Source organism: Gopherus evgoodei, chromosome 12 (genome assembly GCF_007399415.2).
Source record: "Gopherus evgoodei ecotype Sinaloan lineage chromosome 12, rGopEvg1_v1.p, whole genome shotgun sequence".
In the NCBI taxonomy this organism is placed as follows: Eukaryota; Metazoa; Chordata; order Testudines; family Testudinidae; genus Gopherus; species Gopherus evgoodei.
Genome location: NC_044333.1, coordinates 9,961,596 through 9,987,129, shown reverse-complemented (window position 1 = coordinate 9,987,129; position 25,534 = coordinate 9,961,596). Strand labels below are relative to the sequence as shown.

General features: G+C 43.4%; 1 protein-coding gene across 1 annotated transcript in view; it reads left to right on the top strand.

Moving 5' to 3' along the window:
• NECAB2 (N-terminal EF-hand calcium binding protein 2) overlaps window positions 1-25,534 on the top strand; it is a 295,013-nt gene that overhangs the window by 223,807 nt on the left and 45,672 nt on the right. The window contains exons 6-7 of the mRNA XM_030582141.1: window positions 3,553-3,689; window positions 24,142-24,260. Of these exons, the coding sequence (XP_030438001.1) occupies window positions 3,553-3,689; window positions 24,142-24,260 (256 nt within the window). The remainder of the gene's footprint in view (window positions 1-3,552; window positions 3,690-24,141; window positions 24,261-25,534) is intronic.

Below are 25,534 nucleotides of genomic sequence, written 5' to 3'. Positions count from 1 at the left end.
CATAAGTCGATGGTACCAGTATCTTAGTGCACAGAACTTTTTCATAGGAGATCTGGGCTCAAAGCCCACTGGGAGCAGATAGTGAAAGAGTGTGTGTGTGGGGGGCGTATTAGTCTTATCCGAGTCATTGGTGAACATCACCTAACCACCTGCCAATCTGGTGGCATTTGTAGTCTCTGCTGAAGTAGAACCCAGCCCTGGGACAAGATCAGATGAGAGATTGTCTTTTGTCCCGTTTCAGCAATGGAGGTGGGAGGGCTGGAGCTGGTGACTGTTCCACATCTTCATTTAGAGATGAGAAAAGGCATAGCTCTCTCTGCCAAGAGCCCACATCTCTGGAATGCTCTTCCCTTTCATCTGTGCTGGAGTCCTCCTTGTGATGAATGATCACATGGATGATCTTCCACCCCTCTGCATCATCTTGTGTCAGGCTCTCGAAGGAGGTCAGGAGAGGACTCTAAAAGGCAGGGCATTCTAGGCTGTGGGATCTGGCTCTGGTACTGCTACCCAGACAGCTGGCTATCCCACTGTAAAATCCAAATGGAGGCAAGCCACTGGAGCTCTATTGTGAGGTTCACGAGGCAAGGTCAACTTCCAGCCGGTGAGTATAGACCTTACCTAGTCTCAGTTATCCCACTGTGCGCGTGTGCACGCACACACACATGCGTGCACAAACACACTCTTTTTGCCAGGAAGATAGCCTTAGCTACCACACAGTAGGCACATTAGGATATGTGCTGGAGAAAAAGCTGATCGATAGACCAGAAGCAGTCCTATAATATGGTAATGGGGCATATGTAATGATCTAAGATTACCCACAGTCAGGATGACAGTGAAGGGGATACCAAGAATACTGAGTAGTTTAAAAGTGTCTAGTTTCCAAACTGCACTAATGTAAACTGTCCAGTTTTATAAGTGACTGTAGGGCAGGTGAAGGTGCTGACCTGACAGCCACACTGATGATAGCCTCTCTTTGTCCCCCTGACAGAGCACTGTCAGGAGCAGAGTATTCTCAGCTTCCCCATCCTGCCCTGATGGTATGCATCTTCTCGAGCACCAGGCTACCCTGTAGATGGGCGGAGAATTCAATCTCATGTCCACGTACATTTAGTTCTTGATTCTTTGGCTGAGACTGGATGCCACTTGTGGTGGTGTGTTTTTATGATTAGGGGACTAAAGTGAAACCACCAAACTGCCTTCACATTGGTTTGGTTTCAGACCAACAGCCTCACAACCCAGAACTCCATAGCCTTTCAAGTGTCCCCTGAGCCATCCAGTTGAATCAGGTATTTAAATACCTACCACTTGACCTGGTGGAGATTATTTTTACTGCCGAACATGTTCTCATCCAGTCTGTCCCAGTGTTGTTGAACTCAAATGCTGTGCTTGTGTTTCAAATTATCTTAACAAGTCAATAACATTACCCAGAAATGCCAATGTCTTAAAATAAAAATCTCAATAAAAAATGACATTTAAGCCCTGGAAAGTAATTACTTTCAAAGTGCAGTTGATTTTGAAATTAATGAATCATAAAACTCCTCGCTAAGCTTAGTCGTCCTTCAACTCTTCACTTCAAAAATACAAATTCTTTTAAAGAAGAGTAAAAATGCAAGTGCCTGATCTTTTTTTTGTTTTTGGAAATGCCAGGCTGTCATCCTCAGGGAGCTGAGAAATCAATGGGTCATGTAGAAAAAGATCAGAAACTAGATCATGTCTGAGTGGTCCAGATTTTCAGAAATGCTCCCACACAGTTGCAAGCCTAATGATTTTCATGCAAATGGAATGTTTTTGGCATTCACAAATAGTCATTTGTGTCCAACTGGTGATTTATGCATTCAGATAAACAAGTTTGCTGTGCAATTACCTTAGCACTACGTGTACATTAGAGACTCATTTTGGAATACTTATTTCACAGTCACTTGTAAAAACGTGCCTCCTATATTTTGTTTCTAATGTGTCTGTGACGGGTTGGATCACAGAAACCCCCTTGGGAACTGCCAACTGATGTGCCAAGACTACTTCTGCCCCTGCTTTCCCTGCCAGCTTGGGACTCCAGCACCCTGGCTTGTTCAGCCAGACATGTCGGTCTGCTCCAACACAGACCCAGGGTCTGAACCATGTGCCCCAAAGCTGCAGACTTAGCTGAAAGCAGGTTACAGAAGTGTTCCTGTCTTTAACACTCAGATGCCCAACTCCCAATGGTGTCCAAACCCCAAATAAAACCGTTTTACCCTGTATAAAGGTTATACAAGGTAAACTCATCAATTGTTCGCCCTCTATAACACTGATAGAGAGGAATGGACAGCTGTTCTTCCCCCCTCCCCCCCCGGTATTAATACATACTCTGGGTTAATTAATAAGTAAAAAGTGATTTTATTAAATACAGAAAGTAGGATTTAAGTGGTTCCAAGTAGTAAAAAACAGAACAAAGTGAATTACCAAGTAAAATAAAATCAAACACGCAAGTCTAAGCCTAGTACAATAATAAAATTGAATACAGATAAAATCTCACCCTCAGAGATGTTTGGATAAGTTTCTTTCACAGACTGGACACCTTCCTAGTCTGGGCACAATCCTTTCCCCTGGTACAGCCCTTGTTCCAGCTCAGATGATAGCTAGGGGATTTCTGATGGCTCCTCCCTCTGTTCTGTTCCACCCACTTATATATCTTTTGCATAAGGCGGGAAGCCTTTGTCCCTCTCTGGGTTCCCACCCCCTCCTCAATGGAAAAGCACCAGGTTAAAGATGGATTCCAGTTCAGGTGACGCGATCACATGTCACTGTAAGACTTCATTACCCACTTGCCAGCACACACACATACAGGAAGACTTACAAGTAAAACAAAGCCATCTGCAGTCAATTGTCCTGGTTAATGGGAGCCATCAAGATTCCAAACCACCATTAATGGCCCACACTTAGCATAATTACAATAGGCCCTAAGAGTTATATTTCATATTTCTAGTTTCAGTTACAAGAGTGATACATTTATACAAATAGAATTACCACACTCATAATCCTGTCATGAAGCTTCCATTGAACCTATCTTATAGCAAAATATTTCACTGGGAACTCTCCTTTCGTGGTATTACATTTGGGCATGCCCTCAGCATTCACAGGGATGAATTTTCTGCAAGCCAGCAACACACCTTGAGATGCACAAAGTGAGCTCTGTCTAGAAATTGCCATAACCAGAGTCTGAGATGAGAGGGCCACAGTGTAATTATGTGGACTCTTGTGTGAGCATTTGCCCCATCACTTAGATGGAAACTGCTGAGACTGATCATACATTCCATTTATGTCCAGTGGGAGAGGGCGGCCTAGAGAACGGAGAATAGGGTGACCAGATAACAAGTGTAAAAAATCAGAACAGAAGGTGAGGTGTAATAGGTGACTGTAAGACAAAGCTGCGAATATCGGGACTGTTCCTATAACATTGGGAAATCTGGTCACTCTAAGTGAAGGGAGCAGGATTCCTGGTGGCCAGTTTCTACGGATGCTTTTTTCCCCAAGTTGTTGGCACTTTGCCACAGAACTCTGCACCTTTCTTTTCAGGTGTACGAAAGAGGGAGCAACGTGGACCAGTTTGTGACCCGTTTCCTATTGAAGGAGACTGCCAACCAGATCCAGTCTCTGCTGAGCTCTGTGGAGAGTGCTGTTGATGCCATTGATGAGCAAACCAGTCAGATCAGGTTGGTAATATCTTCTTGTCTTCTGCATTCTGCACCCTACTGCTGCTCTAATAGACTAATCTGTTTTATTTGTTAACCAGCCTTTTTTACTACCATGGTGCTGCTGGGGAATGTTTATGTATTCTGTGTCTTGAACTGGTGTAGCCATCTTTCTTAAACATTGTTTATTTCATAGTGTATTATAGAACAAACAGAAAAGTGAAACTAGAAGCTCAAACTAGAAGTAGGAAACAAAGTTTTAATTTTGATAAATTGGAAATATGCTTCAAAGAGTGAAAATTGTGACGTTCAGCCCTATGCAGAGGGCCAGCACCAGGAGGCCAGACACCATTTCAGACCTCAGGGCGATCCTTCCCAGTGTGCTAGGGAGACCAGCACGTCTTCCTTTCCATAGCTGACTGGTGCTCTGGGCATGTTCTCACCGTCTCACTCCATCTCTTTGTGTCTCAGTATGAGAGACAGGTCCTGAGCTTAGGAAAGCAAGGAGATTGCAGTGGATAGGTCCCTGTACTGTGGGGAAGAATGAAGGAAGAGGGGTCTGTGATCCCTCCACACCCACACAAGCGCCTGCCAAATTCTGGCCATTGGGAGTGCATGCAAGCCCTGAGCTGTGCAAGATAGCTTGTTTTGATGTTGCTGGACTGTGCACATTGGCTTGGAAACTTATAGCTACTGCTGAGGACTGCACTGCAGGCATTAATCTTCCATAAGAAAAGAAATAGCATTGAAGCAGGTGCTAGCACAGAATTAAATGGCACTTGCAAATAAATGTAATAAAAATGCAGGTCATGTCTGAGACCTCATCTACCTTGACAGCATCCCTTGCAGTCTGTTTATAAATAAGTAATGATTTTTAAAAAGATCTCAGGAGCGGCATGTTGCTGAACCCAACACTCTTGATAACTTTACTCTTTGCGAGGAGGCATCAGGAAATAAATCAGAGGGCAGACGGCCATATGGCCAATACATAGTTGATGAAGCAGGCAAACAAAAGTGCTTTCACTCAAAGCTTCTACTTTATTTAGTCTCCAGCACTTACACATGTCCAGCACAGGTTAGTAGAGCACCCCAAATCACCCCCAGATTCATATTTACCCAGGGTCTTGAGGAGGTCTTGAGTGGATAACCATAGACTTCCAGTGGCCAGCCTTCTGTTTGCAGGGAAACTTGAGAGTGTCCAAGTGTTCAAATGTCCACCAAGCTCAGATTTCTTCTTCTCTTTATATCTAATTTGTTAGTATTACATAGCTTGCTCATCAAAAAAAACTGCTGAGTAGAAGCCAAGTTCAGGATGGAGATTTCCAGCCTGTTGCTTTCCAGTGTGTCAGGCAGGGAGGTTTCCATCAGTTTAACCAGCTGTGTTTCACATAGCTTAGTTAATTATTGTCAAACTTTTCATCTTGCAAAACCACATGCTTCAGAAAAACAACCCAGCTCAGGAGGGCAGAGGGTTGTGTTTGCTCCTTGAGGTCTCTCCTTCCCCCTCCCCTCCTGGTCTGTTAGTTGTGTCAAGGTTTCAGAAAGGCCTCCTTTTAGCTGATTTCAGCAATAAGCATAACAACTGGTATTCCAGCTGTGGGCAATGGTTCACGCATGTTTCTGGGCTTTGGGCTATCGAAAATCTGCCCCTACAGAGCTCCAAACTCAACCTCATCCTACCTTCCTCTCTGCTTTCCTGCCCCCTTGCAAATATTGAATCGTCATCCGTTTTGGAAAGTTTTGGATTTAAGACTACTTGCAACTGCTCTAAAACTTAATGAGCTGTAATTTCTGGGAGTGCTGACCTTGCTACTCTTGACTCAATTCAGCATGTTTCACCAACCCTCACTTAAAAATAGAAATTTCTTCAGCCGTTCATGTGCATTGTTAGATAATCTGTGTTTCATTGCAAACTTATTTGCTTGGAGAACTGGTTTAAGCTAAATTGACAAAAGCACTTTTTTGCCAGTATAAACTGTGTCTACACTAGGAGGGTTGGTTGGTATAGCTATACCGGAAAACTTTTTAAGTGTAGACAAGGCCTAATGCTATGGAGCACCAGGTTACATACTTACATACTTTACCAGAATACAGGACTGGTTGGTATTTTTAGCCAGTATGTCAGCTCCAGTGCAGATGTACCCTAAGTAAATCTGGATGGACTCTAGGAGCCTACGTGGGTATAACATACACTTTGAGGGTGGCAGAAGAAGGTTGCAAGTTCCACTTTCTTGGGCAGCCTCTCGGCTTTGCCTGGGCTCAGCTTGACTTCATTAGGTTCTTGTCTGAATTTTGCCTGGTAACTCTACCAGCTCAGCATTATTTATTAACTTCTAAAACTTCTACTTAATGTCTATGCTCATAGTCACCACCTCCCACCACCAGACCAGTGAGGCTGCTTTTCGTCCCAGAAATCACAGCATGGATATTTCATACTCTTCAATTTATTTCCCTCTGCCGTGACCTCTGGTCTTCTGATGTGCTAATAAGTATGATCCAATGTAAAAATGGCAGAGGAGGCCGTTATCTGAGGTTCTATATAAGTCACGGAGTGGGGGTCTAGGAAAAGAGGTCAAGGGCATTGTACTCATGCCAGTGAGTTGGCAGCACTGATTGGTACCTACACCCTGCAAATTCTTACTCAGTTCAGCACATGGCAGGATCAGGCCATAAAAAAGTGACTCAAATCCTGAGCAGGAGTTTTTCATGATCTGCATAGCACAGTGTAGTGCTCTCTGTCCTGACAGTAAAAGATGGAGGACAAGAAGAGTTTCAGGTTTTCCTTTTTAAAGTATAAGTAAAGACAAATATAAGAAATACCCTAAAGCACAGCCTGAAATTTAACATAGAGAGTCCCTGAGTGTCAATGTCACGCATCTCCATGGAGTAATGAGCTTACTTACTGTAACCAAAACAGGTTGCCATAGAAACAGTATAGGGGAAATCAGAAGCTCTTTTCTCCCGATATGTATGAAAACCAGCAGGGTGAGAAGGTGTTGGTGGGGCAGATTTTTTTTTCTATCTCTTGAAGATTTATAGGACTGAGATGCTGTTTCAAATGTTATAAATGAGGCCGCTTTTAGCTCAAGTTTTAAAGCAGTGAAAACTGCCCTTTAATAAAATAGTGTTTTAAAATTCTGGCTTTATTTTCCCCATTTAATTTGTGAGCAATATTTATGCCAAAGTAAACGTATCAGTAATTAAAATGTCCAGTTGCATATACCCTCTGCCAATCATCACTCTGAACATACTACTAAATCAGTGTAAGAAACGTAAAAGCCAAAGGACATTGGGTCAGTTTAATCTCTGCTGCAGCTTCCTCTGAAATCATTTCTGTACTCCAGGGATGTATTTGTCCTTGTATTTCTTATGAATCCCTCCACACACAGACAGTTATCTCTTCATATTTGGTCACCCAGTGAAGTTTAGTCCATGAGCTGCTATCCAAATGGGTTTCTAATGCCAGGATTCTACATGTGTGAACAAATAATAAAGAGGAAATTATTCAATTGCGAAGGGCAATATTTTTCTCTTGTATGTCCATGGACCTCCACTGGCATGTAGAGAGAGCAGAGCAGGAAACCTAAGTCAAGGTGCACAATGATGTCCAGAGGGGAGCATTTTGTTCTAAGTTTCCAATTCTTTGAGTCTCTTGGAGAAAATCAGTTAATGTTCATGGATGTTGAAAGGCTAAAATATTCCCTCGTTTACATTTCACTTCTTGACCCTTTTGGTTGCAGGACTACAGGTATATAAATGTGCACCTATCACCTGCTTTTCAGAGTACTGGCAACTCCTGTTCACTTGAATGAAAGCTACCAGTCCTTAGCACCTCTGAAAATTAGGCCCAACATAAACTTATGTTTATTCCCAAATTTGGGATCTGCACTGGCGCATGAGAAAGAGCAGAGTAGATGCATGTGTGACCATACACAAATACGTGCTTGCCTTCTAACTGAACAATAGATTGGCACTTTAACTATAAACAACAGGTCCCATCTTTTAGTGAGTACAGGTTCTTATATTGGGAATCAGAATGTTGATGGTTTGGCAGATCAGAATGGCAGCCTCCAGCAAGGTGACAAACACCTTGTGATAAAAGAGTTTAAAGCCAATCTCACTCATTGTTGAAATGTGGGGGCATCAGCATTTCATGCCTGATTGTCTTTAATTAATAGAAGAGATGATTTATTTTTTTCCTTGTTTATGGTGTTTAATGTAAATATGCCACATGCTAGCACCAACCGAGATGAAAACTGGCTTTGTGAGGGTCAGATGTTCTCCAGCGCATTCTGTCGTCATGCTGGCAATATATCAGATGTTGCAAATTAAAACAAGAGTACCTGCTGGGTGCAGAATGCTTGAAGAAAAGCTCTTTGAAGTTTTGGAAGCAGTGCAGTTTGGGGGACACAGTCATTCAGAAACTCGTTTTCCTGTGCTTTGAGTAACAAACTTCTGGGTTAAATTTTCTATTGTTTTTGATACTATATCCCCTTCCCCTTTTTGTGTCTTTTCTCCTCTACAAGAGCCCCACTCACACCAGTATTTATTTATTTGGCATTTGCAATCCAGTCAAGCCAAGACACAGTGTTCTTATTGATGATGTTCAAGGCAGGAAGATCTCCGGGAAATTGAGTCATTTTGCAGTCCTCAACACTACATGTCATGGTTTGTGGCTGCCTACATTGAAATAGTGGACTGTCTCTAAAACACTACCGAAATTCCACTGCAGCACAAATTCCATGTCCGGTACAAAACTGGTTTGGAAGGCTCCATTGCCTTTGCAGTAAATCAAACCCAGGTTGACATTGAGTGAGGTCTGAGACAAGATAATTATTTGTCATTTTCTCTGCGAACCATGTCCTTTACCATAAATTCCTCACCCCATAAACTTATTCACAACGGGTGACAACAGGGCAGATGACCATATGATGCATTTAGCAAGTCTTTAATTAGCAGTAGATGTGGTATATCACACAATTTTGTCATGAGCTTTGCTACACTTTCCTCTCTGTGAACACTGGGCGAAGCAATATTGCAGAGAACCAATAGCCATGGTAGAGGAATAGATTTAAGTGTGCCTAAAATGATATGCATGGTGGAATTAAGTTGTGTGTTGGTCTTCGTTGTGTGAAACAAGCAAACCCACGCTGGAGTTCAGTACTCTACTGCTGAGTAACAGAGTGCCGAGGCTGAAGTGTGTAACATTTGGGTGTTGGTGCCCCATGTTGTTCTGGACAGTTTTCTAAGCAGGTTGTTGCACGTTTTGAGCTTAGTCGCTGTCTTTGTTAGATGTTCACAATATGTAAGATGTCTGTCCAGTATGATCCCTAGATAAACTGGGTGTGAATCATGCTTTATTCACTGACCACTGAGAACTATGTTCAGCTTTCTGTCCGCTTGTGCGTGATGTATGTGAAAGACACTCAACGCAGTCTTACTTCCACTTGATTTCAGGCACCACTGACAACAATAATGGACCATAGCCACCATATTTGCATTCAGAACACTTTCAAGTATGTCAGAGGAGTGTGACTGAGTGCTGAGGCATATGTCATCTGCATAAACAAACTTGCGAGACCCAGTAGGTCATTTGAATATAAGCTGAATAACATTGGAGATAATACTCATCCTTGGGGCAGGGGGTGGGGATGGATTCTTCTGGTGCCTCCAAGCACCAGTGCCGGCTGTACTGTTTTTGCCGCCCCAAGCAGCGCGCTGAATTGCCACTGTGGACGGCATGGGCAGTCCATGTGCTCTTAGGGTGGCAAGAGTGTTTCTGCGGCAGCGGCAATTCGGCAGCAGCTTCTGTCTTCAGCCGGAAGACAGAATCTGCGCCGCTGCAGACAGCTGAACATAGAAGCTGCTGCCGAATTGCCGCTGCTGTGGAAATGCGCATGCCACCCTAATGGCACATGGACTGCCCCCGCTGTCCGCGGTGCCAATTCAGCACGCTTCTTGGAGGCAAAAACACAGGGACTGCCGCCCCTTGCAGATTGCTGCTTCAAGCACCTGCTTGGAATGCTGGTTCCTGGAGTTGACCCTGCCAAGCACTTGTTCTATCACCAATATGCACACGAAAATTGCAATTTCTGAAAAAACAGAGCAATCACATACATTAACCAACTTGGCATGGTTCTAAACAATTTCACCAAAAGGTCCATGTACCAGACCATATGATGTGGGTCTTCCACAGTATTCTTGCCAGCAAGTTAAAGAAGTATGGGCTGGATGAATAGACTTTAAGGTGGAAGAAAGCTGGCTAGATCATCGTGTTCAACGAGTAGTGATCAGTGACTCCATGTCTAGTTGGCAGCCGGTATCAAGCAGAGTGCCCCAAGAGTCGGTCCTGGGGCTGGTTTTGTTCAGTATCTTCATTAATGATCTGGAGAATGGTGTGGATTGCACCCTCAGCAAGTTTGCAGATGACACTAAACTGGGAGGAGTGGTAGATACACTGGAGAGTAGGGATAGGATACAGGGGGACCTAGACAAATTAGGGGATTGGGCCAAAAGAAATCTGATGAGGTTCAACAAGGACAAGTGCACAGTCATTGCCAGCAGATAGAGGGACATGATCATTCCCCTCTATTCGGGATTGGTGAGGCCTCATCTGGAGTACTATATCCAGTTTTGGGCCCCACACTACAAGAAGGATGTGGAAAAATTGGTAAGAGTCCAGTGGAGGGCAACAAAAATTATTAGGGGGCTGGAGCACATGATTTATGAGGAGAGGCTGAGGGAACTGGGATTGTTTCGTCTGCAGAAGAGAAGAGTGGGGGGGAATTTGATAGCTGCTTTCAAGGGGGTTCCAAACAGGATGGATCTAAACTATTCTCTGTGCTACAGCAGATGACAGAACAAGGAGCAGTGGTCTCAAGTTGCAGTGTGGGAGGTTTAGGTTGGATATTAGAAAAAACTTTTTCACTAGGAGGGTGGTGAAGCACTGGAATGGATTACCTAGGGAGGTGGTGGAATCGCCTTCCTTAGAGGTTTTTCAGGCTTGACAAAGACCTGGCTGGGATGATTTAGTTGGAGATTGGTCCTGTTGGACTAGGGGGCTGGACTAGATGATCTCCTGATGTCCCTTCCAACCCTGATATCTATGGTTCTATGTGGCATGATCAGGTTAAGGAAAACTGACCCAGCCTTCAGCTTATGTTGGAATCCATTTTCGATGAAAGTTGTAAGTGCCAGCACTCGATCACATGTACTATGGCCGCAGCAAAAGCCACTTTGCTCTGGTGCCAGCATGCCTTCCGCAGATGATGAAATTCTTTGCAAAATCAGATCCTTAAGTATCTCAAAGCAGACGCTTAGAAGTGAAATTGGTCTGTAACTCGAAGGCAGGTATTGGTCTTTCCCAGGTTACAGCAAGGCAGTGACCTTTGCTGGGTGCCAGATTCTAGGCGGTCTGGATTCCCGCAGAACTCCCGAACGAGCCATTCCCGAGTGGGAGGACCCAAATATCAAATAAGATTCTAACAGTGAGAAACAAGATCAAAGGAGTTGAGTAATTCTCCTTCCTTTTTCTCATGCTCCCTTAGAATCATAGAAGATTAGGGTTGGAAGGACCTCAGAAGGTCATCTAGTCCAACCCTCTGCTCAAAGCAGGACCAATCCCCAGACAGATTTTTACCCCAGTTCCCTAAATGGCCCCCTCAAGGATTCAACTCACAACCATGGGTTTAGCAGGCCAATGCTCAAACCACTGAGCTATCCCTCCTCCCCATTTTCATTTTGCAGTTGCAGTCAGGGTCCAACTGAAACATATGTCCATCAAATTGCTTTAATGGGCAGGATAGAGTAGTCCTACATTTGCAGGCAGATTTGCTGCATCACCTCCCTTGAAGCTTGAAAGGAAAGTAAATTTGCAGGTCAGCCTGGTTACTTTATTTGGAAATGTACTACTGATGTGGAGGGTGCCGAATTAATAGCTTTGGAGAATGAAATCCTGTAATTAGTACAAAAACAGGTACAGCATCGTCAACACCATGACCACATTTCTCCCTACTGCCCTGCTAGTGTGCCTAGCTTTGCCCAGTCCCAAGTGTAATATAGAGCAGCTGCTGTATTCTGTTTTACACCCGGCTGTGCATGGCCCTAGGGGGTTGCTCTGGCAGCTAGATACAGTATCACAGGAATGGAGAGATGCTCCAGCCGCATTGCCTCCCAGCCACACAGAGGGAAGTGTCAGGGAACCTGCTTTACCATGCTGAAGGCAGCTTTATGTCAAGGGACTGGTGCTAAGAAGACTTAACTAGGGTTTGCATATGTCTGGGTTGTCCCGGACGTGAGTCCACCTTCTGTCAGGGCAGATTTTTCAAATAAGAGGAAATGTTCAGGATTTTTCCAAACGAAGCCGACATTGCAACTCAAAGAGCTGTCTCCGTGCCCTGATTGGGCCCTCCGCTGCACCCACAGCTGCTGGATCCCACCCACCTTAGCTTGCTATGCCAGGGAAGAGGAGCTGCCAAGCACCTCTTGGCCAGTCCACCTGCCCCGCCGCGGGGCCTCAGAGCCCAGCTGGGAGGGGTGACAGGGCCAGGGCCTGGATCCCTGCCCTGGGGAGGGGAAGAGGTCCACAGGGAGGAACTGACTGACTGGGCTGGTGCTGCTTCCCAGGCATGCGTCAGCCACCTTACCACCATGACAGGGAGCATGACACTGCTCCCGGCCTCGAGAGTGAGACTGCAGGTATCTCCTCCAGCACTCTCCCAAATAACTTCTCCCAGTCCGCATACCCCTCCAGCACCCCTGCTCAGTACACACACACAGACACACACACACACACCCCTCCAGCACCCCCAAATACCCACTCCCAGTACACACACCCCTCCAGCACCCCTCCCAGTACACACACACGCACACCCCTCCACAACCCCCAAATAGCCCCTTCCAGTGTACACATACCCTCCAGTTTTCCCCCTGCCCCGGCAGTGTCCTTTATTTGGGAACTTGAAATATGGCAACCCTAGACTTGACAGGCATGAGAATCAGGCCCTAGATATGACAGATTGTAGCATTTTCTACTATTCCCTTTCCCAATGGTTTAACAAAAGTTTTCTATCATCTCAGTACCTAGATGTGTGAAGCTTTCTTGGATGCTGACTTCATGATCTCTCAGTAATTCACACCCCTACTAGCTTTTCCATTCCAAGTCTGTAACATTAAATATTTGGCTGTTGTACCAGAGACTAAACTAATCTGTCTTCTGCTTTTGGAGAAAAATGCTAGTCCCAATGATGCTGAAAATACACACCTGCTAATTACCAAAAGCCCACAGCCTGCTGTGCTCTTTCAGCAAAAGAGTCAAAGAATCAGGTTTCTTTAAGCCTAATTGGATTTGCAAGCTATTTTGCTAATATGAATAAAGTCTCTAACTGAGCAATGCAGTACAAAATTCAGATAACAGAAGATGTGTGCGCAGAACAGAAAGTGTAGTTGCCTGGGTTTAGGTAGCTCAGATGATATCTTGCAACATTTTCCAGATCAGGTGGGAATGTTGTTAATTTCCATGACTAAGAACAGAATTCCTCTCTGTCAATTTGGAAGTCACGTAATGGCCTTCAGCAAAGCTTTTTATAATGCACAATATGAAATTTGGGTAAACATGAGAGCTCAGTGGACACAATGATGAGGAAATGAGTCCTCAGATGGAGCAATCAGAGATCACTGAAGACATCATTTTCATTTATATGTCTGTGTATGAGCCCCATACGTAATGTTGTTTTCTTATTGTTGTATGCTAAGGAGATTTCAATAGTAACGGGGAAAAAAAGTCTGAGTAAATTATCTCACTATTCTGTATAAAATCGCAGAGATGATCTAAAAATTATATAGAGGGCTGTAAAATGAAGTGCAACAGCAGAGATACCAAGAGACACATCATTACACATTTTAAAAAATTGCCATCTCTTCTTGCATAACATCCTGAATATTGACAGGGCATTATTCAGGAACTGAATTATTCAACCCATTGTAATCATGTGTCTCTCTCTTGGTACCCTCTCCATTGTTCTCTATTTTTAACTAGTGTCTGCTTTTGGGACCATCTATCAGATGCATTTATCATCCCCCTACAGAAATCTTGAAATATCAAGGATATTCTGGGTGATCTCAGGGACAATAGCAGGCTGGGAATTGTTCCCTTGACAATTAACTCTGCTGCATGTCATGTTGTATTCCCTTTTACAGACTAACAACTTCAAGGTGGCAGTAGACCATTATCAAAGAGTTGAAATATCCACAGCGGCCTGGGTGTTTCACGTTATGATATACTGATTTCAGTGCATCGTGCGTGCATTTCAATTGCCTTCTGGCTAGAATTTTTAAATGAGCTTAGCTCCCATTTAGGGACCAAAATAAGCAGCCAGATTTTGAGCCTGTTGAATGCTGAGGTCTGTTGAATATCTGACCATAAGTGTCACAATGGGAGGTGTTTGATGTTCAGCACTTCAAAATCTGCTCATGGTTTCATTGTTTAAGTGTGAGCTGAGCTCTTTTGAAAATCTGGCCCCGATTGTGGGTCTGAGCAGTTGAAAATTTGGCACATGATCTACATGGTATATCACCAGAAAGTATCTATTATGTCTTGAACAGCCTCATAGATATCATTTTCAATATTTGTCAGGTTAATGAATAGGAGGACGGAGAGTGGGCATTTAATGTGTCTTTGAAGAATTATGAGGCACTGTTGTCCAAAGTTTATTGTATATTCTAGTATTTGCCAGCTGGTAGTTCATCTGATTGTCTTAAGTGGGCATTCACATCTCCATGAAAACTCCCATCCATCTCTCAAATTGCAGGACAATGCCAAGTTCAATATTTTTACTTGCAGGTCTGTATTCTAATTACCGTATATTATTCCAAAACAATATACCTATTTATGGTGCTTTTCTCTAACTGGTCTTTCCGTAGTGCTGTTCAGTAGTAGCGAATGCTTTCTTTCAAACATTCTAAATGTTTTCCATGTTGCTCATTCATTTAGCATGCACTGCTGAAACTTCCTCAGGATGCACAGTGTACATAAATTTGTGTAGCTTTGAGAAGTGTTTTTGCATTTTTTAAAAAGTGAATTCTATAATTTGAGGTATAAAAGTCAGTTAAATGATAATGACTTTGGGCACTGAGATATTATGCAGCCCATCTTACAAGTTGTTGCACACAGATTTATGTCCACTGCATCCAGCATTGGAACATGCAACTAACCTCAGTCTCACTTTGGTGCTTTTCTCTGTTGGTTTCCATTTATTTTATTATTTTTATTTGTATTTAGTTATTCAAAGAGCAGAAAGAGAAAGTTTCTAGGATTACATTGAAATATACTGCACATTCTGCCACTTGTATAAAAGAAATCGATTCATAGAGGAAGAAAAAAGCATGCATGCATTGATTATGAATAAAAATAGCCTGTTAGTCTAGAATCATGGACACGAGTCTAGTCAATTCCTGCCTTGCAAGAAAAAAAAGCATGATAATTGGCCAATGAGTCCATCCTCGTGCAACTGTTGTCATTGTGCAAACCATTGCTGATCGAGGAGGAGCATAGGAAAACGAGGGGGCAAGGTTAAAGAATAGTACATTGTCTGAGTGAATTGTATGAATGCTAATACTTTTAAGTAGAGATTGAGGTAGTGGAAGAAGAGATGCTCAGGCCAGCAGTTGTCAAACTATGGTCCACAGAACCATTGCTGATAGTGAAAGGAGAGTTGGCAGGTCACATGACTCTAGGGTGACCAAACATCAAGTGTGAAAAATCAGGACATGGCGTGGGGGGTAATAATGGCCTATATAAGAAGAAGCCCCAAATATCGCGACTGCCTCTCTAAAATCGGGACATCTGGTCACCCTACATGACTCTAGTCTACATCCTTGTTATCTGCTGCTTTATTCCAAAAAAAAAAAAAAAAAAAGGAGCCTGGATACCTGTCCTGGGGAAAAATCTAAGCTAGGAGGTGCTGCTGCAAGAGAAGAGGAAACACACAGAAGAGGGGAGCAGGTGTCTGAGAAGCAGGTTCAGAGGACATAGAGGAATAGATAAGAGAGGAAAATAGACTGAAGAGCCAGTCTGGTTAACTTTTTTTCTGGAAAGGACAAAACACTCCTTGCACTGGATTCTGAACAATGCACAATCACTTTCCTAATGTTATTTGCCATGCCCCAAGTGCTGCAGTTGTCACACAGATGTTGTGGGATATGTGTGGGAAGTGCGGTGTCCTGCATACCCACACGTGGGAGGAAAGGTAGCTCACGTGATTGCAAATGGGAAACAGGGTGTCCACACAACAGTCTGAGACCTGCTCCTTGCAGTGCACTAGTAGAAGAGCTCCTGGAGTTACCAGTATGGGAGGGTAGGTGGAGGAAAGGGGATTCTGAGGGAATGAAGGGATTCTTGGAAGAGGGATGTCATTCCAGGCATAGGTTTCATGCTATGAAAAAAGCATGAATGGGAGAGTCGGAGGAGAAGATGAAAGGAACAAAGGGATGGATTGAAGAGCAGGAAGAGGGGAACTGAGAGAGTATCTGGGCCCCTGTGACAAAGTGGGAATATTTTGCAATATTTTCGAGAGGCCAGTTTGTGTCTCAGTTTTCCCTATGTGCCTAGGGTGGAAGGGGACTGTTTGCTCTCCCAGCGGGCTGAGACACATAGGGGTGGGTATTGCTTAGCTGTCGGGGCCTTAGTTTCCCTATCAATGAAACATCTGAGAAGACAATGGCAAATTCAGTCCCCAGCACATTCACACCTAGCAACCAATCACCCAGAGGGATATGGATTTCCCGTCCGCTCCTCAGGGAAGCTGAACAGCAATCCTCCAGCTTGAGACTAAAAGACTGGAGACGTGAGATTGAAGGGGGAGGCAAGGGTTGGCTGCTGAAGGAGTCAGGGCTCACACCTGGAGTTTGACAAAAGAGATCAGACAGAAGGACAGACAAAGCTTGAACCCAGGTTCACTACAGCTTGGCTGGGCTCTGGGCTAACCAGAATGGACTCTGCTTTAACCTTCAGTTCTCTGTGTTACCCTAAGGACTTCCTACGCTGTGTTCCAGATAATAAATAAATGCTGCTCTTTTGACAATGTTGTGTGAGTATCACTGCAAATGGTTGACAAGGTGCATGAAACCCTGAAGAGTGTACAAGTCTCCATCAAGGGTCTGTCTCAGTTGGACTTACTGACGGTGCTCACGGTGCAAGCAAAGCAGGCGTGCTGCAGGCCTAGAGGTCCAGTCGGAGGAGGCAGTGAAGCTTACCCAGGAGGAAAAGCAAGATCCCCAGGGGGTCTGGCACACTGAAGGAGTTCCTCCTAGAGACTGTTCCAAAGTTGGGGCCATAGCACCAGTCCTGTGGATCCCTTTCAAAGTGAGAGCAGGGCAGTTGATCTGTATGTGGAAAGAGACAGGGAACCAGGAGAAAGGGAGGTGACATTGTCAGAGCGGCTGTTGTATTGACTGAAAGCTGTCAAGATGGGAGAGGAAATTACGATATTCTCAATAAGAGAGAACCATGGTGTGATCCAGTTTTGGCTGGTGGAAAGGAGGCAGGGGAAGATGATAATAAACATGGAGAAGAGACAAGATTTGGCAGGAGCCTGGGTGAGAGGGGAGACCAGAGAGAACCCTTGGAGAAGCACAAAAGGGATGCTCAGGAAGGCACGGCAGGGAGACATTCCCTCTCTGCAATAGATAGCAAGAGCCATTGTATTTGTGAGAGTAGGTGAAGAGAACGCTCTTAAAAGATGCTTTTGAGCAGGGAATTTCCTACCCGCTAGTTCAGGTGGGGCTGGGTAGCTTAAAGTGTGTAGGGATGTGGGTTTGCAGCCCTGGAGCCTAAAGCTGTTTGTCCACAGAACAGGCAATAGCAAAGCAGGCTTCCCCAGATTACCCTCTCAATATGCCTTCACACGCAGTCGTTCAGGCACCAAGTCCACTCAATCCTTGCCTGAGTCTGCTGCAAAGAGAGCCAATTGCATGGATCCTTTGTGTGATACGGACGTACAGAACTGGGCTGAGGCCACTTCATTTCACAAAAGACGTTGATTAGGTTTTGTTATCAACTTTGTTTGTGTTGCAAACGACAAATGAAATGGTTGAGATATTATGCAGCCCATCTTACAAGTCGTTGCACACAGATTTATGTCCATTGCATCCAGCATTGGAATATGCAACTAACCTCAATCTCACTTTGGTGCTTTTCTTAGTTGGTTTCAGTTTATTTTATTATTTTTATTTTTATTTATTTATTCAAAGGGCATAAAGAGAGAGGATATAGGATTACATTGAAATATACTGTACATTCTGACCTAAGGGTGTGAGTATTCCATTACCAAACCCTAGTGACGTCCATCTCCAAGACACATTTGTAAGAAATTGAATAGTACTTCAGGCAAAAAACTTACTTAATTTTTTACGTTATTTTTTTTGTTGCTATTGGGCAAATACACTGAATCTGTGGGTGGTTCTTTGTTTGTTTGCTTTTTTTATGTGCAATATGGCAATTTTGCCTTTTGCTGGTAAAGGGTGCTTATCAGAAGTGACGTAGTGTCATACATTTCTAAATATACTACACAAAGCTCTCAGGTAAGCAAGGCATGCTTTGGTAATTATGTATTCAAAAGAAAGGAGCCTACAAACTAGTAGGAAAAAATGCCAAGGTATGTGATTCTCTGTGTAGTGTTTCTTCCACATTCTGTCATTTCCCTAGATTGCAGGAACATCCGCCATATCCGTTTCTCTCTCCCCCTCATTGCATGGTGCAGAGGTGCAAGCTCAAGGAAAACCTAGAGAAATGGGCTGGGGGTGGGAGTGAGGGACCATGGCACACAAAACGGAAGGACGGGGTGGAAGGATTTGGAGAACCTCCACCTTCAGCGTAAAAAAACAGATTGATGCTGCTCAGAAATAACCTACATGCTGCTTGCATTCTCTTTCCTGGAAAGGCATCCCCAGTGCATGCTGGGAGGCTGTGGAAGATAATGGCTCAGTGGTTTGAGCATTGCCCTGCTAAACCCAGGGTTATGTGTTCAATCCTTGAGGGGGTCACTTAGGGATCGGGCAAAAGTCAGTGCTTGGTCCTGCTAATAAAGGCAGGGCGTTGGACTTGATGACCTTTTGGAGTCCCTTCCAGTTCTGTGAGGTAGACATAAGTAGTGAGATAGAGGACACAGGGAGAGAGTCCAGAGAAACTGCACAAGCGTGGGGGCAAGTGTTGCCTGCTTTACATGGTAGGTGAGAGGGGGCTTGGGTCTAGGTTTGTTGACAATCTGTCTTGTTCATCCCTTGACTCACAGTAGGTCCTAGTCACTGTCTTTAGCAGGCAAATACAGAACTACGAGGGATCTCTCAATACCTTTCTAGTCTTGTTTTACATTTAAAAAACCTCCAAGTTGTTCAGCTCTGGGATGGCCCAGGAGTCTAGGCAAGCTGTTGAGCAAGGGGTCTGAGACTTCAGGCTGGCAGGGCCTGGGGGTGCTGTGGAAGCACCACACTTGGACCCCCGAGAAAGGCAGCACCTCCTTATCCATCTCCCTCCAAGGATTACAGTCAGGCTAACCCTTCCTTCTGGGTATGGTTTCCTCAAGTGCTCATCAGTGGTGCACCTGCAGTAAGTCAGCCAATGTGGGGGCCGCAGAAGCTTGAGAGAGGCGTGTTGCACTCCTTTCCTCAGGCAGAGAGTAAATGGAGATGATCCCAGAAGTGAACCACCCACACGTATACCAGAAAAAAACGTGATTGTACTGGGGCAGGCAGCAAGGCAAAGTCTGCTGGCATTACTCCATTAAACTGAAAGTCAGTCAAAAAGCTGCAGAAATGGCTGTGTAAAAATGTCGCTCATTGGCAGGGTCCCAGAATAGTTATGGAACCCTAGCCCCTTGCTCCTGCAATGCCATTTCATGGAAGCTTTTCAGAGGTGTGAAGAGAAAGTGATTTGCTTGAAAGCAGCGCTGTGGATATTGCCAATTCTCAACATATTTAATATGACAGGAAAACGATTAGGAGCCGGTGAGTGGGCTCTTACAATATATGCTAATTCTAACTTGAACGAGTGATGGAATGTGCCCACACTATCACCTCTAAGCTGAGTTTACACACCTCCTTTCCATAAACTATGGGGCCAGTGTTAATATTTAGGCACTCTTTCATAGCTGAAGCTCTTGGAATTTGTTGTTCTCATCCCACAAACTGCGGAAACATTTGTACACAACATTTTTGACCAACCGTGTCCATATTATTCTGCCAGGATGTATCAGCATCAGGTCCTAAGCATGGAATTCAGATGGCTATATTTTATCTAATCAGTACTGAAATTAGGTTATTTCTTTGTAATACAGTAGTACCTAGGGAAGGCACCAATGAGATGTGCTAGGCATTGTACAAACACATTAGGGAGACCCTACCTCAGTGAATTTATAGTCTAAACAGGCAACACAGACCAAGGATCGCGAGAAAAGTATTCTCCTCCTCCACATTTTGCAGATGGGTAACAGAGGCATGCAAAAATTAAGTCATTTGCCCAAGCCAAGGACATATGAAGTCTGTGGCAGAACTGAGAATAGAATCCAGTGTGTCTGAATCCAGTCCCTTGGTCTGATGACTTTACTTCCCACAGGAAGTTAGATCTTTTTTGCTACAGTGTATTCTTTGAAGAGCCAGGCTTCCAAACTGAACATTGTGGATCAGGACACTAATAACTAGAACAGAGTAAATTGTGAGAAAAAACTTGCCATGAATATTTATTACTTTTCAAATGGGAATGTCAGTTCAACCCATTCAGGTTTGATTTCCTCAACCATTTGAGTGGTCAAGCTTTACATACCCATGAAAAGCTAATTATGAGCTTGAATATTCTAAATACTGCATTTAGGATGGTAATTCTTCTATGCATGTTAGTTATTGATCTGATATCCAATCAGGGAGCAAAAGAAATATCCCATGTCCCAGGTAAGTAACCAGTTGGGAACAATATTTGTAATGTAAATATTAGATATTTTCAGTTAACTGTTAACAAGACATTCAGATAGTGGAAAAATTGCAAAAGAATTTCATGAACAAGTTGGAATAACAGATTGTGACTGGAGTCCCAGGGGAGCCAACTGAGGTCACTCAGTTAGGGTGAACTGCAAAGAATGGGGCAGACAAACCCCAAAGCTGGTGGATATTCCAGAGCTCAGATTTATCAAACCAGCACAAAACAGCTTGTACAATACCTCACTGGTTATCCAGAAGACAGCAACACAGTTCCCCTAAAGTAACCCAGCCTCAGGCCTCCACCCAGATACTCAAGTCAAATATGTTGAGGATTACTGAAAATCTTAGTCATCATATAAAAAAGTTCTTCCAATCCCAAAGGATTGGACACATTACCTCCCAGCTTATGAATATTCCAGATCTTACCGAAATACATGCTTACAGCCAATTCTCATTAACTAAACTAAAATTTATTAAAAAAGAAAAGAGAGTGAGAATTGGTTAAAAGATCAGTATACATACACACATGAGTACAGTTCTTGAGATTCAGATTCATAGAAGAGATAGTGAGCTTTGTAGTTGCAAAGAGTTCTTTCAGAATTAGTCCATAGGTTATAGTCCAATTTTTATATTCAGGGTGGTCCAGTCAGAACTGGGATCTCAGTCCTTATGGCTTAGGTTTCCCCTGCATGAAACATCAAGCAGATCTGAGATAAAAAGGATCAGGACCCAAACATCTTTATACAGGTTCAGGCCTTCTTATGACAGCTTGGAGTGCTTCGGCGAACTATAGGCACTCATAGGGACTTTGAAGTGGATCCATTTCCTAAGCATCTCTGGTAATTATTCACACAGATTAACATAAGGCAATTGCCTGCTTTTCCACCATTCGCAGATGATTTGCTGTATGTTTCAAAGAGAGATTAATACAGCGATATCTTATGTTTACAGTTCATTTAAATGTTAAGATGTCCTTTTGATCTCTGAATTAACAGAATACAGCATAGACAGGGATTGTTTGATTACATTGTTGACCTCTACCAATATATATGTAAAAACACAAACATTATCTCCCCATATTTTTTTAAGGGTTGAATTTGAGTCATTTATCCTGCCGAATGCTTAACTCTTTCTGGCCCTGTGTCACACAGGTACTCTGAACATTTCAGGAATGTGTCATGAACAGGAAAGAAGGGTGAAATCTGACAAATGATTGAGGGAAAATTATTTACTTGGTTCTAGATTTGGCACAACACTGACTTCTCAGTAACATACCGTACCATGAGGTCTGTTCAGAAAATGCTCACTCTGCTGTTTCTTGACTTAGCAGCAGGCTCCTTTTTAAAAAAAAAAAATCACAACCCCAAACTGCCTTGTGACTGTTTTTGGGAATAAGTGTTGAGTTTGTCTCCTGGTATCATTATTATGTATTGATTTATTAGTATTCAGACAACTACTTTAACATTTTCACAAATTTTAGGCTATGTCAGAAGTTCCCGTCATCCATTCCAGGGAGCAGAAATGGTACCAGATTGCTCGGGTGATCAATCACTCACCACCAATGAGAAATGCCAAAGAGTCACAATATGTGCAGTTTGAACAACCAGTAGGCGAAGAAAGATAGAAGCTATTCAGTGAGCACATATGAATAACGAATGCATTTACAACTGGAATTGGTTCTGAATGATTTATTAGCCAGAAAAAATTGATTGAATTTGTAATGAAAATTATTCAAAATAAATAGGTCAAGAAGCTCTGCTTATTAAGCACATCCTGATATTCAAATGGACTTCTTATTGAAAACATATGTTTGCCATCGGCAGAGTTAAGCTTGTGTGTATGATTGCACTAATTTCATAAATCACCATTTAGATGCATGTTTTGGGACAATAACACAAATGCAACTAATTGCACTGGGTTCAGTGAGTCTAATAGAAGACCTCGAGCCCCAAAAGTGAATTAAGGATCCATTTATTTTAACCCTTTTGCATTCTCTGTGTACCTAACAGAGATTTTTTCCTCCATCTCACATACAATTTACTGCATCTTGCAATGATTCATAAAAGCCATATGACTTTTGTGACCTTCATATAAGCCCATATAATATAAAGGAATCCACACTTCCTATGTGCTGGTTAAGGCTGCTTTTTTGAAATGTGTCTGTTGTGGAGGGTTTGCACTTAGGTGCAGAAAGAAGGAATTCCTTTTTGTTTTCTGCAGCAACTAGTGCATCTCTTGCTTGTTTTGATAGAGGCCAAGTTTTCTGAACGCAAGGCCACACTGTAAGATCCATCTCTCTTTTCTCAAGCTTCTGCCTGGGAGGTGAGGAGCAGAGAGGTGGAGAGGCTGACTTTCAGTTCATTTGGTTGGAAGAGTCCATTTTTTCTTTTATACCTCTGTCCCTAAGAGTTGTATGTGGTGGTCGTCACTGTGCATGTGCCCTGAAACTTCTGCACTATCAAAAGATAAAGGTGGGGTCAGCGGTGGCTCCAGGCATCAGCACTCCAAGCACATGCCTAGGGCGGCAAGCCGCAGGGGGCGCCCTGCCGGTCCCTGCAAGGGCGGCAGTCAGGCAGCTTTCGGCGGCTTGCCTGCGGGAGGTCTTCCGGTCCTGCAGATTCGGCAGCAGTTCAGCGGCGGGTACGTCGAAGCCGCGGGACCAGCAGACCTCCTGCAGGCAAGTCGCCGAATCCACAGGACAGGGAACCTCCCACAGGCAAGCTGCTGAAGGCTGCCTGACTGCCGTGCTTGGGGCGGCAAAAAAGCTAGAGGCACCCCTGGGTGGGATTTTCAAAAGTGCTCAGCACTGGCCTAACGCTGCTCCCAGTGCAGTCAATGGGAGCTGTACTATAGACTTCAAAGGGAGGAGAGTTAGACTGCTGCTGTGCACTTGTGAAAATACTGTAGTTCACTTGACACTGAATTTGTAGCCAGATGGAGGAAGCAAGAGGTTTTTTTATTTGCTGAGGTTCTGTCCTATCACCGTTCAGCAGGGAGTGCCATGGCAAATGCAGTAAACCCTCAGAGTAACCAACATTAGAGTTACTAACTGATCAGTCACCCACACACCTCCTTTGGAACTGGAAGCACGGAATCTGTCAGCAGCAGCAGAGACAAAAAAAAAAGCAAATACAGTACAGTGTTAATGTAAACTACTAAAAAAAATAAAGGGAAAGTTTAAAAAAAAGATTTGACAAGGTAAAGAAACTTTCTATGCTTGTTTCATTTAAATTAAGATGGTCAAAACCAGCATTTTTCTTCTGCATAGTAAATTTCAAAGCTATAATAAGTCGATGTTCATTTGTAAACTTTTGAAAGAACAGCCACAGCATTTTGCTCAGAGTTCTGAACATTTCAGAGTTACAAACAACCTCTATTCCCGAGGTGTTTGTATCTCTGAGGTGGTGCTGTGTTTGAAACATATTTTTATCAATAGAGGGAGGTGAGAGGTTACCTGGAGTGTTTCTATTACCGTCTCTTTAATTATCTGCATGTTCTTGGATTGCAGACACTACCACAGTAAATCTGGCCATGGTGTAATGGATACCTGGTATGACAACCCTGTGCCTAGTTATGCCCCCAATAACAGAATCATGGCCAAGGAGCACAGGAAAAGCTTCCAGACTGGTGAGTGTTTTATATGTTCTTTGCATTTTGATGCTCTGTCGTTGGACTCACTGCTAACCCACCGGTTTGTGGCTGGGTATAATGGAGGCATTTCTCTGCTTGCTATCGGCATCCCACACAATGGAGTCATAATAGTCCCCCCACATGCAATTCAAAGAGCTTGGGCTTGGATCAGCGCTCATATTTTTAGTGTTGATTCAGAAGCTGAACTAAAGGCGTGGTACCCATAATCTACAACTTATCTTATTAATGTCCTATACAGCACTAGCAAAGTGTTCTTATCTGCCATCCATTTGTTCCCAGCAATACTTTAAACAAATGAATCCTATCTTTATATTTAGTCGTGAGATTATCTAGATGAGTTCATTTATCAAACATAACTCCTAAGAAAGTAAAATTTTGAACTACCTGTATTTTTTCAGCATAAAGGTTCCATTCTTCCCCAATTATCTTGTAAAGATTTGTTTTAGCCAGGGAGAACTTAAATCCCCAAGTATCTCCCCATTGTGAAATCGCCCTGAGGACCTCCTGGGTTCTCTCCTCAGCTATCTTAAGTCTTCTGTGTTTGACCCATATTGCACAGTCAACTGCAAGTAGAGCGATACCTATTCCTGCCCGTATACTTTCTGGGAGATCATTAATCATAATGTTAAACACCTGTGGAGTGTCATTAGTAAGTTTATATATAAGGTTAACATTCTGTCACAGGTACTTTTAATAAAAATCAGAGACAGGTCATGGGCAATAAACGAAAAGTCACAGAATCCCATGACCTATCCCTGACTTTTACTAAAAATACCCTGGAGGAGGACTGATTGAAACCTGGCTGCTGCTTCAGCCTTGGGGCTGCCGCTCCAGCAGTTAGGCCACCCGTCAGCTGCTCCATCATCTCCGGGGCCGACAGGCTGCTCCAATCCTGTCCCAGAAAGTCACAGAATCTGTGACCTCTGTGACACAATCATACCTTTTATTTATAAATATTCAGTGTATTGCAATTGCCAGATTCTATCACATAAGAAGTTTCTTATGCACCACAACATTCTTCCTTTTATTCCAGTTGTGACTTCCAGCAATCCTTCCCTCCATAGCATGTCATATGCTTTTTCGATGTCCAGAAAGACAGCTATCATAACCCCCCTGTTCCTTGTGAGGTTTTTTTGTATTTCTGTTTCTAATCTTACAATACGATCAACTCTGCATCTACTTTTCCTGAAACCCCTTTGCACAGTTTACGATTTCTTTTTTTTCCCCAGGAATGCTACTAATCTCTCATG